At 32.2% G+C, this 20,525-nt stretch overlaps 1 protein-coding gene across 15 annotated transcripts in view; it reads left to right on the plus strand.

Moving 5' to 3' along the window:
- The window catches only part of RBM26 (RNA binding motif protein 26), an 86,390-nt gene that overhangs the window by 54,227 nt on the left and 11,638 nt on the right, over positions 1-20,525 (plus strand). For all 15 annotated transcript variants that reach the window (XM_040487269.1, XM_040487270.1, XM_040487260.1 and 12 more), the window contains 6 exons: positions 2,946-3,071; positions 3,441-3,515; positions 5,169-5,336; positions 6,885-6,989; positions 10,122-10,322; positions 12,641-12,727. In XM_040487269.1, the coding sequence (XP_040343203.1) occupies positions 2,946-3,071; positions 3,441-3,515; positions 5,169-5,336; positions 6,885-6,989; positions 10,122-10,322; positions 12,641-12,727 (762 nt within the window). The remainder of the gene's footprint in view (positions 1-2,945; positions 3,072-3,440; positions 3,516-5,168; positions 5,337-6,884; positions 6,990-10,121; positions 10,323-12,640; positions 12,728-20,525) is intronic.

Below are 20,525 nucleotides of genomic sequence, written 5' to 3' on the forward strand. Positions count from 1 at the left end.
GGAAGAACCTCTTATGATTATTTCAGTAGAAAAAGCATATGATAAAATTTATTAGTCATAATAAACAATGTGCAAAGTAGGAATAGAAGGAAACTTCCTTAATTTTATCTACTAACATACTGAATGGTGAATTATTGGATACTTTTCCTCTTGAGATCAGGAACGAGAAAGGATATCCATTCTCCACTTTATTCAGTAGAGGTGGGGCCTAACCAGTTCAGTAAGGCAAGAAAATGAAATAAACAGTATAAAGGTGGCAAAAGAAGAAACAAAATTATATTTACTCACAGATGACATGATAGTATATGTGAAAAATCCAAAAGAATTTACAAATCTTTGGAATTCACAGGTGAATGCAGCAAGTTCAATATATAAAAATATAGCACATGAAGAAACTCATTTGGAAAATAGAGACAGTGTGGTTGTTTGAAAGGCCACAGCCTATGCTTTGACTTTGTTCTTCGGAATTGCAGCATCTTCTTTTCTGTTGGATTTGTTACTTCATTCCACTGGTTTCATTTTTAACAGATTTTCTTCTCTTTTATCACAACTCTGTTCTTTTGAAAATACAGATGTCCCTTGCTATTCATACTCTTACTTTCTAAACTCTGGAATCAAATAGATTCAAATACTGAGCAGTATTTGGATTCATATAGTTCATTGTTTCTAAGACATTTTGCTTTCACTTTTTAACACTTGAATATCTTACGGTATTGGTGCTCATGGTTATAATTGGCACCCTTTTTGTCTTTAATAGCGGTTTATTATCATAATGTGTTTCATAGTGATGTCTTGAGCTCAATGAAATATGTTAGCTGATGTTCTGTTTGTACAGAAGGAAGTTTCTAGATAAAACAAGGAAGTGGGATACTTTTAAAGGAGGCTTGTCATATATTTTTATTTACTTTGAATCACCACTTCTTACTTAGCCTGATATTAGTTAATAAGTATACTTTGAAAAAGGAGTATACTGAAATTAAGGAATGCTGAATTAAACAGATTGCATTACATGGGTTTCTTTACTTCAGGCTCTCTCACAACTTTTATGGTAATAGACATTTTGAAACTAGAAGATAGGGTTATGATATTTGTTACTTATTTGTTACTTCCAACTTATTTGAGTATAGAAATCTTTTTGGTCACAACTTTTCAACTTGTCTTGGAACCCTCGTGAAGAAAAGTTTAGGAGACACTCAAACTCTGTCTTTAGCATATAATGTTGTGTTTCTCTCTTTATGAATTTACTGTCTAATCCTTGTACAATCCTGCAGTTTAACATTGTGTAGTATGGTAAGGTAGCATGGAAGAAATTTGCCTCTAGTGTTACAGAGAACAGTGACTGAAGTCAGACTGCAAAGTAACTCTAGATTTACTCCATATTTTACTGAATGCAACAATTTCATTATTTGTTAGTGATGTCAGGGTATTACTTTTCATTATATAAGAAAATTACCAGATTTGATATATGTGAAGTATTATAAAGAACTTTTATTTTTAAACATCATCTGCCTTGCATGCAACCAGTATAATAGTATTCTAAGCTTTTTTTTTTTTTTTTAAGTTTATTTATTTTGAGGGGAGGGGGCGGAGAGAACAAGGTATGGGGGCAGAGAGAGAAAGGGGGAGAGAGAGAACCCCAAGCAGGTTCCACACTGCCTGCAGAGTCTGATGCAGGGCTCAAACTCATAACTGTGAGATCATGACCTGAGCCAAAATCAGGAGTTGGTCACTGAGCCACCCAGGCACCCCAACAGTATTCTAGATTTCTGTTTCACATGGAGGCTAAAACATTCTTGAATACTTAGAACAGTGATGAATTGCCTATTCTTTGTGATGTTCCCTAGTCTAACTGTATGATAGATGATTAGAAAATAGTGTCTGCTTGTTACTTCTCTAATAGACCTGGATGTTTACATTTTACTAGCTAAAATGGTGGGCTCTTTTTCTCATTGATAATCTTGTTTGTGTAGTTCCTTTAACCTCTTTTAGGTCATGAGCTCCCTTAACTCTTTGGAAACTTCTTTTCCTCTGGAAAGTTACACTGTTCACACATATGGTTCCATGTTTAGTTTTTATAACATTCATGGATTTCCCTTAAGGGATCTCTAAACTCCTAAGAACCAGTAACTAACCACTCCATTGAACCTACAACTTTTTGCTTTTGAAGGATAAAAAAGGTAGCCTGTACAGTTTATTTTCTTGAGTTGACCCTTGTGTAGAAAAGATTGTCCATCCTGATCTATCATCATTTCAGTTTAATTTGGTGCAGAAGTGTTCATTGAGTATTGACTACGTGCCCTGGCACTGTTTTAGGCACTGAAGATAGAGTGATAAACCAAGCCAAACATCCCTACCCTCATGGAATGAATTTTTGAATTTGTAAGGACGTTAGATGCCATCAACTTAAACATTCTCATTTTAGAGATGAGCAAGCTGAGGCCCCAAAAAAGTGCCTAAAGTTAACCAGGGTCTCATAATTATTGGTAATAAGGTTTAGGTACTAGAAAAAGCACAAAGAGGAGAAAAACATGGTTTTGTAGACAGGGAGAGAGACACATAAATTAATATACCATCAGATGATTTTTATTAAATATTTGAGTAACTGTAGGAATAAAATTTCATGGAAGGATCTGGGTAGAAGAAATAAATGATTAGGGCTTTGTGACTATATCACGTCAGTGTTTTTTTCTTGATTTGAAGTTTTTGTATGTTCTTTTTTTTCTATAGGTATATTCTGTTAATTTTTTTATTTTATAGTTTAAGCCTCATTCATACCCTTCCTTTCAAATCACTAAATGTGCTTTAGTTATTTTATGTATATAATACATTTATTTCAATGTACTGAATTTTGACAAAAGTGTTTTAAAATTGAGTTTTATAGAAAACAAGATAGGTAATCATGAATGCTTGGTACATTTTTTAAGAAACTGAATTTGTATTGGTAGGTGTTGTCTACATCTACTGGCCTAACTAAAACAGTATATAATCCAGCTGCTTTGAAGGCTGCACAGAAAACCTTACTTGTTTCCACCTCTGCAGTTGATAATAATGAAGCACAGAAAAAAAAACAGGTAAATACAGTTAGCAGTGTACAAAATTTGCATGTAGGAAAGCTTTTCTGTCTGTGTGTGTGTGTGTGTGTGTATTTTTTTTTAAGGCTTATCACAAAATAGAGCTAAAAGAAAAGTGTATGTTGGCTGCCACTGAACCTTTATTTTTCATTGTATAGCAGTAAATATTAATTTGGGAAGGGGGACAAAAGGTTCTCTTGATTGGTCTTAGAAACTTACATACATAGTTAACTTTTGCATACCAAAACTTTGCATTTAATTGTTATTGCCAAGCTTCTGCATCCACAACCATTTGTCTCCTCTGGAATATCTGTTTATCAGAACAATAAACAGTAAGTATACTAGTGATATTTTGATATCTTTCTCTAGGAGGCACTGAAACTTCAGCAGGATGTAAGGAAAAGGAAACAAGAAATTTTAGAAAAGCACATTGAAACACAGAAGGTAAAATATTTAAGCTAGATTTGGCAAAATATAGATGGTATAATTTTAAGTAAATTTAATCTCACACTATATAGTTACTTTTAAGAAACTTTAAATTGATAAGGGTAACACTGAAATGTATATAAATGATAATGTGTATGTCAGTTGATTAATGTGTATTGGGGATGAAGAGCATACATTAAATGGTGAAGTGGGGATTATATTGGTTTAAAGAAACTGTGGTGGCCGGCGAAGTAGAAATAAGGAATGTTTATCCAGATACGCTGCTGCACAGTAGTTTGTCAACAGATAGTGAATTGGAAACTTTTTCTCAGTGTTGAGATATGTACCTTTCTTTAATTTTCTTGGGATCCTCTACTTTTGTGTTGTCCAGTGGGGTAGTAATAGCTACAACCAACTTTTGAGAACTTGAAATGTTCCAAGTTCAAACTGATATGTGCTGTAAGTATATAAAATATAGGGGCGCCTGGGTGGCCCAGTCAGTTGAGCGTCCGACTTTGGCTCAGGTCGTGATCTCACGGTTCGTGGGTTTGAGCCCCGCATTGGGCTCTGTGCTGACAGCTCAGAGCCTGGAGCCTGTTTCAAATTCTGTGTCTCCCTCTCTCTCTGCCCCTCCCCTGTTCATTCTCTGTCTCTCTCTGTCTCAAAAATAAATAAACATTAAAAAAATTTAAAAAAAAAAAAAATACATACCAGATTTCAAAGACATAATACAAAGAAGAAAAGTAAAATGTCTCAATAATTTTTGTTGAAGCTTATAACATTTTAGATATACTGAGTTTAATACAGTATTAATTAACTTTACTGGTTGGGTGTTTTTTGTTTTATGTTTTTTTATCTTTTTAATGTGGCTGCTAGAAAATGTAAAATTACTTATGTGGCTTACAGTATTTCTTTTGTACATTGTTGCTCTAGGTTATGACATTTAATTAGTGCCAGTTCCTGATTATGTCTCGTAATAAAGGTTATGGCATCTCAAAATATTAAAAACACAGAAACTTTTTACATATTGGCTTAAAATGTATCTTTTCTAATTTAAATTTGGGTATACAGTACTTGATAAAGAAATCACAGTACTTGACACCAAAACCTGCAGCTACCTTGACTCATAAAACCTATAATATGTGGTATCTTTCACCCCATAGTACCTTGTTTATCTTTTGTTTCCTGTCCACGTTGGCGATACCATTTATACGTTAGCCAGTTCCTATTCCCTGTGACAAAGAAAGTAATTAATTGTTTTAAGATCTCATTATGTGAAGGGAACCATAAAACTTCTGTGCGTCTCTCTGGGTTGTAGACTACATTTGGAGTGGGAATACTTAGAGACCATAATACCCACAAATACATTAGAAAGTAAAAGTATTACTTTTTGAAGTATTGCTTCAAATTGACAGCTTTTCAGTTGAATTTCTTAAGGTTGTATTCTTTGAACTTACATTCTGAGAGACAAGTGGCAATATAATTCTTCACAAAATGTTCCAAGATTAAGGTTTGAGTTGAGATAGCATCACCAAATCTGTTCTGCTGTCTTAGTGGTTGTAAGCCTTGCCATGAATATGTAAACTAAAACTAGTAGTTACTTATTTTTATATTTATTTTGCTATGTTTACTTTGTGTATCTTAGTTTTTCACTTTTTAAAAATTTGGCAGATGTTAATTTCAAAACTAGAGAAAAACAAAGCAATGAAGTCTGAAGATAAAGCAGAAATAATGAAAACCTTAGAAGTTTTGACAAAAAATATTACCAAGTTGAAAGATGAGGTCAAAGCTGCTTCTCCTGGACGTTGTCTTCCAAAGAGTATAAAAACCAAGACTCAGGTATTTTAATTTATGTTGTTATTCATATTACTACTTACTGAAAACATTACAGTGCTGCATTGTTTAACATTGTTTTCCTTTTAGGTAATAACCTTTGCTTAAAATCTGACTATTACATGCTAACGTTTTTCCCTCCATTAATTAATAGTAAATATATACAAACAAAACTCTATTCATCTTTTAAACTTTTTAGATTTCAGTTGGAAAAGTCCATAATTAGAATATTTATGGATAATAATAATAATAATAATTAAAAAGATATCTTGAGGGCAAAGTGATACAGGTACTTGAATGCTTGATGAATACTTGACTGAAGAGTTTGAACTTTGTAAGTTCATAGTCTAAAAGGTTAATAAACAAAAGTAACATTTTAACAGCATTATATAGAATTGATTAAAAGGAGGGAAATTTAGATAGATCAATCCATTAGATATAAATAAGGAAGGAAGATAATTTCACCTGATAAGTGATTTTTTAAAAACTTCAGAGTTATATAGTATTTATATTTGGTGTTGTGTGTATGTACATACATGTGTAGAATCATGAGTTCATATTGATATTTCTGATTCTAATCCAACACCTCAGGGTTCTTTTCCTCCTTATTCCATATTTTATCTTCGTGTTCCGTTCCCATAATGACAACTTGCTTCCCACTAACACCAGTACGGTACTCATTTGCACAGTCATTTAATACATTCCAAATAGTTCCAGAATTGCTACAAGAAGCCCACTTCCAACGACTAAGTAAAAGATTCAAAATTTATTTGTATTCTTTAAAAGTTCACTGTATATTCGACTAAGGATATAGAGTCAGAACTGTGGCCTAGGATTACTTTTTTTGTTTGTTTCTGCGGTTATGTTATCAATTTGGTAAAGTTAGGTGTATTTCTAGTGATAGTCTGTTTTGAACCCCTTCCCTTCATTCTTGCTGATTTAATATTATTTTGAATAAATAAAACATAAACATGATTGAAAAGTTAAACTATATAAAAAGGTATATATAGAAGACCGTTTCCCTTTGATTCCTGCCACTCTGTTCCCATTCTTCCCTCCCTCTTGGCGTGTATGTATTCTTTCCTACATAAAAGCATACTGTATAGCGCTCATTAACACTTTGGGTTTTTTTGTTTTTCTTTTCCCAGTTATTTCCTGAAAATTAGTTCATATGAGTCCATAGAAACCTCACTTTGGCTTCTGTACGGAAAATGAATTATAGGGAAATCAGCGGAAGTAGGAACAAATTAGGAAGCTATTGTAGGAGTGTAGACCAGACATGATTGATGGCTTGGACTAGGGCTGTAGGACTGGATGGAGATAGAGAAGGAATGTATGGATTAAATGGGAATGTATAAAAGTTCTTCGTAAAAAAAAAAAAAAATATATATATATATATATATATATGTGTATATATATATACACATATATATATAAAAATACAGAAACTATTATATATATAAGTAATATATATATTAAACATTTTTTATTAAACATTTTATAAATGTAGGATATGAATTATTGTCATTTAAATTATTAATTACCATTTTCTAGATGCAGAAAGAATTGCTTGATACGGAACTGGATTTATATAAGAAGATGCAAGCTGGAGAAGAAGTCACTGAACTTAGGAGAAAGTATACAGAATTACAGCTGGAAGTACGTTTCACCACAACTACCCAGTATGCTAAAGATGAACAGATGTAGTAGGCATGGTGGTCAATTTGAAAATGTATCCCCTCATCCTAATCAGTAATTGTTGGTAGTCTCTGACAAATACAGGAAAGAGAGAAGAAGTTAGCAAATGTTTCAGACCTGGTAGATAAAATCGTTCATTTAATGAGGGGTGGCAGCAGTTCTACCTCTACACCCAAGTACCTCTACTTCTAGTAAGTTTGGTTCCTTTCTAGCTCTCCTCCCTGAGACCAAAATCTATTAAAGCCTTTTCAGGTATTCTTACAAGAGATCTTCTGTACATATATAGGCATATTATATTAAATTGCTATAAGGCCCAGACTTTTACTGGAGAACTGTATTGAAAACATGCTTACTTAAGTTTTGCCTATAGATGGTGCTGTGGATGTTTATAAAGGAAAATAAACTACTTTCTTCTCTAGTTTAGCTATATGATTATTTTTTGTAAGAAAAATCTAGTGACATTATGAAATTATTACAAATTAGCATTTTGTAACATTTAGCAAAAAGATGTTTAAAATTAAATGTAAAAATGTTTACATTTTGAAGTACAGAGACATTAATGCCATCAATGTAATTGGTACTTGCCTATATTTATCATCGTTTGATGCCACAGTTAGCATTTTTTTACGGTTCAGGTTATTTTGCTTCATCTGAGAATTATGAGGTTTTTTCCCAAATTTGTTAGCACCCTGGTGATTTTTTTTTTTCTGACCTAGGACAAATCTGAATTTAGCACTGGCGTCCAGGTATTAACGTTAACAGACTTCACATTTAGCAGCCACTTTGCTTGTATTAAGGCTCTGTCTTGTTTGTCATAGGAAATCATAGGATGGCCTCTAACCCTGTGTACATCTTACGTTCTCTGGAAAGTTGGTAGGGCTGCCTGTACATCTTAGACAAGATAACAGGTTTTGAAAAAGATGTGTTTCTTTTATGTTAATATAGAAATTGTGTTTTCTTTATTTTGGAGGATACTTGCTTGTGTTGATGGGACTTAAGCTACCACATAAAAAGTTTTGGCGCATAAAATTTTAGTAAATAATAGTTCTACCAGTATTCTTTATTAGTCCATGCTTTGGTTCTCTATCATGATCTAGCTAAACACTGAATGGCATTTTCTGCTTTTCTTTTATGATCGCTAAACTTTATAGTTTGTAGTTACTATTAGCATATGCAGATATTATAATGCAGTATGTCCCAGAGTGTGTCATTTAACATGCCAGTTCCATTCTTTGTTAACAGATCTTAGTGCAAAAACTTCTAAGGCCAAATAAATTTGGAAAAGGTTAAACATTCTTTTTGCCATAGGATTTCTTAGAGGTTTTTAATTTGTTAATCCCTAAATATACATAATCAGTATTCCATATTGCTCAAATTTATTTGTCCATGGACCCCCTTTTTCAGGCAACATTTTGAGAGAGTATTCCTCAGAGCATACTTTTGTATATGCTACTCCCATTATGAACATTAATCCTTGACCTGTGAAGTTTATTATTTGGATTTTAGGTTATTACTTTAGCTAATGTTAATTAAGATGAATTGTTTTGAGATGAAGAAACAAATATTAATACTTGAAAAGATCTGTCGTTGGTGCCTGCTTGACATTTCCACTTGGATATCTCACATCCTCAGACTCCCACTTGTTCAGAATTGAGCTTATGTTGCCCCTAAATTCCATCTACACAGTTACACAAACCAGAAATCTGGGAATCTTCATTGTTTCCTCCCTTTCCTTTATTATACATATCTAAGTAGTTACCAAGTGTTATACGTGTTACTTCCAGTATGTCGTAAATATGTTTTCTTCTCTCTTACTTGTATTGCCACCAGTGTAGACATAGCTTCCATCCTCAGTTGTTGGGGCTACGTTAGTAGCCTACCAACTGCTTTCCCAGCTTATTCTCATCTTTCTTCTACTATGTTCTTAAAACTAGCAAGACTAACATTTTAAATACTGATTTATTGTATCACTCTACTTCTCTACTTAAAATGTTTTAACTGGTTTTCATGGCTCTTAGGACAAAAATAAAAATCTTTAATTTAGTGATCCTTAAAATTTTTCATGATCTGGTTCTGCTTATCTCTGTAGCCTCATTTCTTCATCCCACGTGGTCCAGCTACACTGGATTTCCTGTATTTTTGAGTACGGTGTTTATTTTAGCCTTGATTCCTTTGTTCATGTTGTAGCCCCTACCCCTCACCCTTACCTTGCTTGTTCTTTCTTCTTTGAGTCATTCAACACATACTAAATATCTACAGTCTGCCAGCTGCCATTGTAAGTGCTAGGAATCAGGTGGAGAATAAAACAAGGAAAAAATATCCTCATGGATATTGTAGCATATTTATTGCAGATCTTGAATGTTCTGTTCAAGTCTTTAAGTAAAGCATTTCCTTACTTTTTTAATTACTTCTCATTAATATAATTAAATAACTTGGTTGCCAAATGTCTCTTTACCCCTCTAGGATTTGAGTTTCAGGAAGGTAAGGACTCGAGCATAGGAAGTGCTCTTTAAATATTTGTGGAATGAAGGAACGGTGTGCTTTTCATGTGGAGCACTGTGGCGGAATAGAAGTTAAACATGCTACATTGGTTGTATGATGATGTTAGTGTAAGTGACCAAAGTGATAATTTGAGATAATTATACCTACTGAAGCCACCAGGCAAATAAATAGACACACTGTATTCAAAGGTCCTAAGTGGAAAAATTAATTTATTGTATATTAATTATGTATCTATGTATTAAACTGGTGAAGTAACATTTTCATACCGTGTATTATTTGGAAATCAAGAATTGCTGGTCATCTAATGATACAATCTGAGATCTTGGAAAATAACGAACTTAGTAGAAAAAGGCACATTTAACAATTTTAAACATGACTTAAATATTACTTTGTTTGTTTTCTAAATGCATTAGCTACCTAAGTTTACACTCACTTTAAAAACTAAAGCCTTAACTTAAATTATGATACCCTTTTCTAAGCCAGTATTTGAATATGATATCAGATTGTATAAAAGTTTGATAGAGTATATATAACGTGTGGCTTGTGTTACAAATTGTGGCATTTAACTTGTGTGTCTATAATCTCTTCAAGGCTGCAAAACGAGGGATTCTTTCATCTGGTCGGGGTAGAGGAATTCACTCAAGAGGTCGAGGTGCAGCTCACGGCCGAGGCAGGGGTCGAGGTCGAGGTCGAGGTGTGCCTGGTCATGCTGTGGTGGATCATCGTCCCAGGGCATTGGAAATTTCTGCATTTACAGAGAGTGATAGAGAAGATCTTCTTCCTCATTTTGCGGTACTTTCTTACTGTCCAACAAAACAAGTACTGATAGTCATTGTTGGGGATAATGATTAAAGGAGAAATTATGAAAATGATGAGTAATTTAATCCCATTAATCTGACCAAAGGGTTTGATTAATCTATAATTATCTTTTGTTAATTATTTAAAAAGCAGACATATTTTTGTTTGTTTATTATCTGGAAGAAACATTACCATTCTTAACACCTAGTAGGCCTTCAGATACTGTGAAATGAATGATTTAAACTTTCCTATTGCATAGGGAAAAGTTCAGTAGTTTAGTGTCATTTAATACTTTTAAGGGAAAATTTAACATATGTAAGCCATCCAGATTTTTTTAAATTATGATGGAATTTTATTTGTTAATACTGTATTCTTGATCTAGCTGACCTTAGAAATGAAACAAGATGAAATTTTGATATATGATCTTGAAGTTGCCTTAGTCAGTGCCAGGGTATACAGTCTAATACAGACTGACTGACTTATGAGAAAGGAGAATGAGATTCTAGTCCTGGCTAAGCCATTATTTAACTTGGACTTCCTGGGATCCATTTGGCTCATGTGCAGAATGGAAATTATATTTGTTTAAAGTCCGTTTCAACTTAAATGTTGTGATTAGTGGTATCCCAAAGGTTAGTTACTAAGCATCAGTCATGCCCTCAGGCCTATAGTAATTGCTCTGGAGATATGTAGGAAATAACCAGTTCTTTACCTTCCAAGAATTTTATATATATTATTTTAACACAGATGAGTTAAAGTAAATTATAAACATAATTTATGGCATAATCAAGTTACATTTATTAAAAACTGTAAGTAGTAACTTAGAGAAGTATCTTTTACACAGGCATATGATCGAAAAAGGATAGTAGAAAATTTCATAAGGCAGTAAAACTGGAACTTAGATCTTGAAGGATCAATAAGCTTACAGAAAAGATTAAATCTTTTTGGAAATTCAGATTTATATGTTTGACAGTCACATTCTAAGCTGTTAACAGAAGTTACAAAGGTGAAACTATACTTTGTTGGGACATAGAGAGTTACTGAAAAAAGTGGTATATGTTTATGAAATTACTAAAATTAATATTTAAGGAAGAGGAGTCTGGAAAGTCCAAATTTAGTAGTGGTAATGCACATTTAAAAATGATCAGTCTTTAAGAATGCAGGTTTAAAGCATAGTTCTCTGTCTCAACCTGGAATTTGAACCTGTGGCAAGTAACAGAAAAGAACCTACATTTTCATAGGACTGTTGACTGTTACAAATTGTGATTAACGAAATGCTTTCTTTAGTTTACCCACTGGGCCCGGTGGTGGTGGTGGTGGTAGTAGTAGTGGTAGTAGAAGTAATAAAAATCATAGAGCATTTATTTCGTGTCAGATATTATTCTGAGTGCCTTATATAATTCAATATATTATGAATTATTTCAACAACTCTCTGAGGTAGGTGCCTTTATTATGCCCACTTTAGAGATGAAGATGAAGCATGAAGAGATTATGTAACTTGTTCAAGTTCACACAGCTAGTACCTGACAGAACAGATTCTAGAGTCCATTATCTTTATAGAAATTTTCGATACAGAGTGTGTGCGTGTGTATTTAATGAGATTATAATTATAATTTTATTTTGGGGTAAAAAAGAAGAAAGGTATTAGTGACGATATATAAAGGGCTAGAAATTTATATGATAAAGGTTGTTTGTAGAAAAATCTTTCTACATATGGAAAAAATAAAATCCAGCAAACCAGAAGCAAGCATTGTTTAACCTGTTTCCTGTTTAACTCTTTATAAGAGTGTGGTGTACAGGAGTATGTGTTAAGAGTGAAAGCAGGGTCAGTTTGAATGTTAAACTTAAAAGACCTGGACTCTCCTGGTATTTAACTAAATTACTTTGGGAAAATTATTTAAATTCTTACTCTTTTTATTTGCACCATCTTTAAATTGAGAACGGCACACACAAAAATATGAATTCTGAGGATTAAATATTCTGTTTTAGAAAGAAGGTAGCACGTTACGGGATTGGAATAACGAGTGTACAAGGAAAGGCAATAAGGAAACCCAGTGTTTGACACTCTTTCGTTGATTTAAAGCACAGTTCAGTCAAGTATAAGTTTCCCTAATTCTAAAAAGTGTAGAATTGTAAACAGGACCACTCTTTATCTTGTAACATCAAGTACTAAATGAATTATTCATCTTTTTTTCTGTTAATCACCATGAATTGTTATATATTCTGGGTTACATTTATTGGTGTTTTAAAAACCATTAGGATTTTGGATGTTTCAAAATATTTATTTGGAGAAAATACTTCTTTTTAATTTAAAGCAATATGGTGAAATTGAAGATTGTCAGATTGATGACTCTTCACTTCATGCAGTAATTACATTCAAGACAAGAGCAGAAGCTGAAGCAGTAAGTATTAGAAATCTAATTTATTGAAAATTCAGATTTAAATGTTTTATAAATATTTCTTTTAAGTTTTAATATAAAGGAAAACATTTTAAATTACTAGATAACTGCACTTTGACAGTAGATAGGTCATATGAATTGGAATTCATGGCCACAAAGAATGTCCTAAAGCAGTTAGGCAATTCTGTTTATAACATGATAGAATAGTTACCAAGTTGAATGTTAAGTTGTATTGTCTTGAGACACCAGCATTTCTCCTTCCTTTCTCTTTCACCTGGGATAGGGCCATCCCACTTGCCATTACCCTTTTTCTCAGCTGGCCCAGAACAAAGTCTGCTTTGGGAGAATGAGTGATGAGAGATAAGGTAGAAGCTAAGATACAATCCTGATGGCAGTCCTTGTAAGCCATCTCTCATCCGCCACTTACTAGTCCCAGTAAGCTGAACTCTAAATAAGTGTCCCTAGCTTAGCATACCCCCCAACTAGGCCTCTACAACTTTTTGCAATGTATGATATATAGCTCTAGCTTTTAGGGTCTTTATAGTAATCTTAAACTATGTGTCTTGAATTGTCTTTACAAAGAATGGCCAAGTATATGCAACCTTGTCTTTCATCTGGGTTTAAAGGATTAAAAAAAAGGAAAATGTATATGAGGTGTGGGAGATTTATAGGAAATGTTTTTAGCCTTGTGTGTTCTTTCTTCAGGATTATAGAGAGATACATGTACCATTTTGTCCTTGGAAAAATGCTATAAGAGTTCCAAACAGTTAACCATAATGTGAATGGAAGAGTGGTATGCCTTTAAGAAGTTTTAACTTGATTGTGGTCTAAATTAAAGTTTAAAAACACTTTCTAAATTGATTTATCTTCTTTATAGTGAATACTCCCTGACAACACAATGATACCTTATTGGGGACCTAACCTGGTAGGAGTTGCTCTTGGGGCATTATAACCAGTAAAAGAGTGTGGGTCTGAAAAATCTTAGTTAAGCATTCAGCTGGGGCCCTGGAATAACCAGTTTTAAGATCAGTGATGTAGGAGGTGGATCATTTTATAGAATAGGAATGGATCCTAGAGTTACGGTTTTTTAAATCTCGTTTGGGTAATCTTTTCACTTAAAGATCGTTTGTGAGAGTATTATTGATGAGAGTTTAAAACTTCTTAAAACTTGTATGTATATATGTTACATTAAAAACTAAACCCTTTTTAAAATACTTTATAAATTTTTTTTTTTTTTTTTTTGAGAGAGAGAGGAAGGAGTCAGGTACTTAACCAAAGTAAATCTTTGATCAGGTTTTTTCAAAAAGTATTATTGAGTATAAGTTAAGAATAAGCTTCCTTTAATTGATGCTTTAGTGACAATTTTCGGTGTAATGTTAGGTAGCTTGAGTATGTCTCTTTATGTTCTATTTTCTAGGCAGTAGTCATAAAACAATGGTAGCTGTCGTTGTTAAAACTTCTCCTTGCTTATGTGACTGAGGAATAAAAACCTCTTACCCCTGAAATAAGTATTGGAAGTTTTGCTCTTAGAAGATTTATTGACATATACCTTTTTTCTTGGGTGTTGCTTTTTCCACCTCACGTGTGTGTGTGTGTGTGTGTGTGTGTGTAAAATACAATTCATGTTTTCCAAATGAATAGCAATCAATTCAAAAGACTAGGGATTAATGCATAAACAAGACTTTAATGCTGAATTATATGGAGTTTGAATATGTGACAAAATAAGTTCGATATAATAAAGAATTACCTTTTCAGAGTAAATACCATTTTAGTTGGAATTATTCAATAGGCTGAAACGAAGAACTACCATTGCCATGATACACATTTGAAATTAAGTTAGGCAAGTTGTTAAATCATAATCATTTGCTTAAACCAAAAAATTCTTAAAATTTTGTAACCTTCCTATTGTAGAAGAGAATAGAAAATTAAGTTGAAGCTGATCTTCTACAAGCAGGATATATAGGCTAAGGCATTGGTTTTCAAACTTCTGGATATCCGGGATCATTAACGTTTAGGAATTTAAAAATTAATGTATTGACATAGAGGTATCAGTTTTTAATTTTATCAAGGAAAATGCGTTAAAAGTACAAACCAAATTTCATGCACCATCATCATCATTTTATAAAATGAATAAAATTTTAACACCAAAAATATAAGCGGATGTAAACTCAAGGTAAGTGATAAGTCTTCCCAAGGGAAAAAAAAAAATTGTCAACCTTTTTCAGTGTTTATTTCCAAATATATCATTGTTCTTACTGAACCATTGTCCTAGATGAGTGAATGAATGTCTCTGTATTTTCTATAATCAGTAGATGCACAATATTTCAAAGTGAAAGTACAAAATAAGGTACATGAGACATTCAAATACGTCTGAAAAGTGAGAGATTGTCCCCAAATGGATATACCAAACATAATCAACCATGTTAATGGACTTTAGGTTGTTTTTATTCTTTTACAGTGTAGCAGTGAATATTCTTGGTGAATATTTCTCTATGTATGTATGTGAATATGACTATAAGATCTATTCTTGATAACGTTATTGCTGGATGAAAGGATATATGCATTTAAAAGTTCTGAAATTGCCCACCACCCACCACCCATATAGGTTGTACCACATTTGCTTGCCCACCAAAGATGTATGAGAGTGCCTTTTTGCCATACACTTGCCATATGTGTGTACTCTGCATGGTGGTTTGCTTATGTAAAATACATGGGTACATAAGCCATCGTGAGATATCAGACAATTTTATTTTGGTAAAAATAGCAACTCATTTTTAATACACTTTTATGATTGAAGTCGAACATTTTCATGTTTAAATACTCTTTATTTCTGTTTCTGTCAACTATTTGTGTCATTTGCCTATTATCTTGCTGAGTTGTCTATTCTACTGATTTTTTTTTCTGAATGAATTATGGGAATTCTTTATATACTAGAAAATTAGCTCATGAGTTCTAAACATTTTTATGAAAATTCATAAGAATTTTATTTGATGTAAGGGATAAACTAGGTGTCTACTTGATTTCATTGAGTAAAGCTAGTTTTCCCATAATTTCACCTGTAGGATGTAAGGGTACTCTTACTTAGTACTGTTCTCTTCCATTGATCAGTTTTCTTTCCATGTGCTTCTTCCTCACCTTTAATTAAGCTAAACTTTATAATATATTTTCATAGCTTTTCAAGGCTGTTGTTTGAATTCCCTGTTATTATGCCCAGCTATTATTATTCATTTTCAGAATCTTCGTGGTAGATGTTTATGTGTTTATTTTTCATATAAACTTTAGAAATTACTTACCTGGTTCTAAAAGAAGAATACTTTATAGTAGAATTAACATCTTTATGATACTAAATACTCCTCTAGCATATCATTGTATGTCAATCCTTTTTTATCCTCTGAGAGCATTTAAAGATTTTCTTTATATAGATTAGATATATATATATTTGTATGTATTTTATTTATATGTAAGATATAGGTAATATACATGTGTTGCAGATTATATAATATAAAATATATATAAAAAATATGTATAATTTCTTTGTATAGGTAAATATATTAGTAGTTCTCCCCAGTCATTTAAAGTTACTTTAAACGAGGTATTTTTTCCATTGTATTTTCTCTTGATTGTTTGTATGTAGAAAAACTATTTGTTTTTATTAAATATGTAACTGTCGTTTTACCAAATTATCTTTTGATAGTTTTATATTTTGTTCTTTTGGGTTTGTCAAGTATTCATTCAATCATAACACTAAGTAATGGTAGTTTTACCTTCGTCTTTCATGTTTATAACTTCTTACTTTGTATTGTTTAATTGTTAGTACCTTCAGAAAAATGTTATCCAATAGGGCCACCTGGGTGGCTCAGTTGGTTAAGTGTCTGACTTCAGTTCAGGTCATAATCTCACAGTTTGTGAGTTTGAGCCCTGCGTTGGGCTCTGTGCTGACAGCTCAGAGCCTGGAGCCTGCTTCGGATTTTGTGTCTTCTCTCTCTCTGTCCCTCTCCTGCGCGCGCTCTCTCTCTCTCTCTCTCTCTCTCAAAAATAAATAAACATTAAAAAAAATACCTTAAAAAAATAAAAAAAGAAAAATGTTAAATAACAGTAGTAGTAGTTGTGTATTTACTCATGAAGTGTCATTCGTTGTTCATGAAATGAATGAAAATGGTAAATGAATGAAAACATTTTTAATACTTTTAGTAATATATATGATGCTGACTTTTTAGGTGAAGGTAGCATGCAAATGATTCCCATTTTTGAATGCTGTAGAGATTTTTGGGTTTTTATCAAAAACAGATTTTATATCATAACTTTTGTGTATTTGTTAGAAATTTGAGGGTTTTTGTTTTCTTTCATCTATTTATATTGTTTCCTAAAATTGAACTATTTGCTTCTGGTATAAATTCCCACAGTATTGTATTTCTTTGATAATTCCCTGAAATCTGAAGTCTGTTCTTTGGTTTTTTGTTTTTTGTTTTTGTTTTTGGTTTTGTTTCACTTTTTAAAAAAAATTATTGAGATATAGTTGACATACAGTGTTATATTAGTTCCAGGTGTACAGCATAGTGATTTGATAATTCTCTACATTATTCAGTACTCACCACAAGTGTAGTCACCATCTATCACCATGTACATTATTACAGTTTTAATATTTCCTGTATTATACTGTTCATTTTTGTGACTTTTTATTTTTAACCAGAAGTTTACCTTTTAATCTCCTATGTGTATTTCGCCATTCCCCTACCCTTTTCCCGGACTCTGGCAACCACCAGTTTGTTCTCTGAATTTAAGAGTGTTTGTTTTTGTTTTTTTAGATTCTGTATGTAAGTGAAGTCATGTGGTATTTGTCTTTTTCTGACTTGACTTAGCATAATAGTCTCCAGATTCATCCATGATTTTGCAAATGACAAGGTTTTATTCTTGTATTTATTTTTACTTTTAATTCAGTTTTCAAAAGTAAAATTGGTTTGTAGGTTGGGGGAGCGGATATTATTTTTTATCATTTATCCGTTTTACCTGACTTCATAGAAACTACTTGAAAAGTTTCCATCTTTTGCTTTGAGTTAATTTTAAGTAGCATTGGAGATATATTTTCTCAAAAGTTTAATAGAATTTATCTGTGAAATTATCAGGGTTTACTGATTTTAGACCGTGTAATCTTTTTTTTTTTTTTTAACGTTTATTCATTTTTAAGAGACGGAGGAAGACTGCGTGAGTGGGGGAGGGGCAGAGAGAGGGAGACACAGAATCTGAAGCAGGCTCCAAACTCTGAGCTGTTAGCACAGGGCTCCAACTCAACAGACTGCGAGATCACCACCTGAGCTGAAGTCGGACGCTTAACTGACTGAGCCACCCAGCGCCCCCTAGACCATGTATCTTTTTAAAACCTTTTTCTTTAGAAAAGATTTGTTTATATATATATTTTCCTTTTCTGGCTTTACTTTGGTACTTTGGTAATTTTTCATTTGGATTATCAACTGTTTACATTCAGATGAGCAAATTTAATTTTTCCTCTGACTCTTCCTCATATCTTTCTCTGAAGTTACTTGCTCCCACTTTCCTTTCTTTTGTATATTTTTATGTTGAGCCCCACTTCCACCTTTATGACCACTGCCACCTTGCTCAGATAAGCATCCCCTGGAATATATTTAAACATGTTTTTTTATTAACATTTTATAAGTAGTTATGAAGTTCATTTTTTAATGTACATTTTAATAAAATGGTGGCAGAACTCTTGAAGCAGATGCCACAGAAATGAAAAGCACTGATCTAGCTGATACTATATTATTAAGCATCAGTAACACAGTATGATACTGGACTTGGCCAAAAGATTCCACAGGTCATAGGACAAAATAATGTCAGAATAACCAAAAATATTCTGAAAAGCATACCAAATTCATTATGAAATAAAGAATATAGTAATGGTATGGATAGAGACTAGGACAAAATTGATCTAGAAAAGACATAATAAGTATATATAAAAATTATAGAGGATTACAAGGAAATGCTTTATTTAAGTCAGGGAATTTAAATTTACTGAATAATCTGTAAAGAGTGTTAGGACAATGGATGGTTAGGAAAAAAATAGTACCTTATTATGTCTTTATTTTTGGTATCAAAATCAAGATGAATAAAAGTTTTTTTTCTTTTTTTAATACATGTGACTAGTAAAAAGCTAGGGGATCTCTGAAAATAATCCTAGGTGGAAAGGCTTTTTAAAGGACTGGCACAACATAGATAAATTACAGAACATGAAAATTTAAGCTGCTTTATGACAAATACAACAGCAGTAAAAACATGCATTATAAACAAAAATCCAGATCCATTTGAGAAAAGAGTATTTTGCCAAATATGACAAAATTCCATTCAAGAAATTAGTTTAAATATGATGTAAAGTATGTTCCCATGTGCATATCATACATATGTATATACACAAACCCTTTTAGTATGTGTACAGGACTTTTTTTAGTGTATTGCAAAGCTTTTTCCCAAATTCTTCATGGAATGGTGGTTATCTCTTTGGGAAGGATTAATCATGAATTACAATTTTTTATATTATGTGACCTGAAATTTTTGAATTTTTTAAATAATAAAATGGGTGGGTTGCAGAACTTTTTTTTTTAACTTTAAAGATTTTATGTTGCAGATTATCTAAAATAAATTTGCCTCTTCACAAAGCAAGGACTCCGTTATCTCAAAAATTTATACAGCCAAATAGTCAAAAGTTTCTATTGGAGAACATTGATAAATGTTCTAACTAGTTCATCTAATTTTGAAAATCATCCTGTAAAATGTTAAAATTAAAACTTTAGAGAGTTGTAGACTCACCTTATAAATTTGAAGATGTATGTGCTAAATATAGAGATTTATAATACTAGGTCATCAGAAATGTTTGTCAAGAACCTATAGAAAATGTCAGTGAAATTTTTGGCCTTTTTTAACTAGATGAAAAGATGGACTTTCTGAGTAGACATTTTGCATGAGTCTATTCGAATTCCTTACGGTAATATATGTATATATATGTACATATATTACTGTAGTATATTTTTATGTAATAGTTACAGGTTTAAAAACTTGCAAGTTGTTAAGTGGAATATCATAAGTACTTAAAAATTCTTTCAGTTACGTGACACTGTGATGAAGCCATGGACTAAAAACTCCTCCTGAGCTGCATTTTAATAGGCACAGAATCTTTTAAATTTATCATAGATTTTTATGTGCAGATTTAAAATTTATACCTAGAGACTTTAATGTCATACAACTTACGATCAGTTGTCATTGAACATGTAATTGTATCTAGATTTCACATTATGCTATACTTTGAGGTTGTACTATAAATCTTTTGTGACTATGAGTTATTTCAGTATGTTGCTAACATTGATTTATATTATTAGTTCATGTTACTTTAATTTGAATGGACGATTTCTTCACCAGCCACTTAATGTAACAAATACTGAGTTTAACTTATATCCTATGCAGTTCTGAAAGCTTTGTAGGAAGTACTTTAGTTTCAATAGAAACATTCAGGGTTTCTTTTCTCATGGAGATACTTACGTTTTGTAACAGTGATATGTCATACATCGTAAATTTAACAATAATGTGACACTTTAAACTACTGATGTAATTTAAAAATAATATGATACTTTACGCATGCAAAATTATTATATTTGTTAAAGGTTTCCAGTTTGTAGTTACTACATATGTCGTTTGTAAATTAACAAGAATTAAAATGCATTAAGATACATTTAGCCTTGTATTCTCATTGAGACTTCAGTTCAGAACCTACAGCCAAGATCTTGAAATGGTTTGA

Source organism: Herpailurus yagouaroundi, unplaced genomic scaffold (assembly GCF_014898765.1).
Source record: "Herpailurus yagouaroundi ecotype Mexico unplaced genomic scaffold, PumYag 164, whole genome shotgun sequence".
NCBI lineage: Eukaryota > Metazoa > Chordata > Mammalia > Carnivora > Felidae > Herpailurus > Herpailurus yagouaroundi.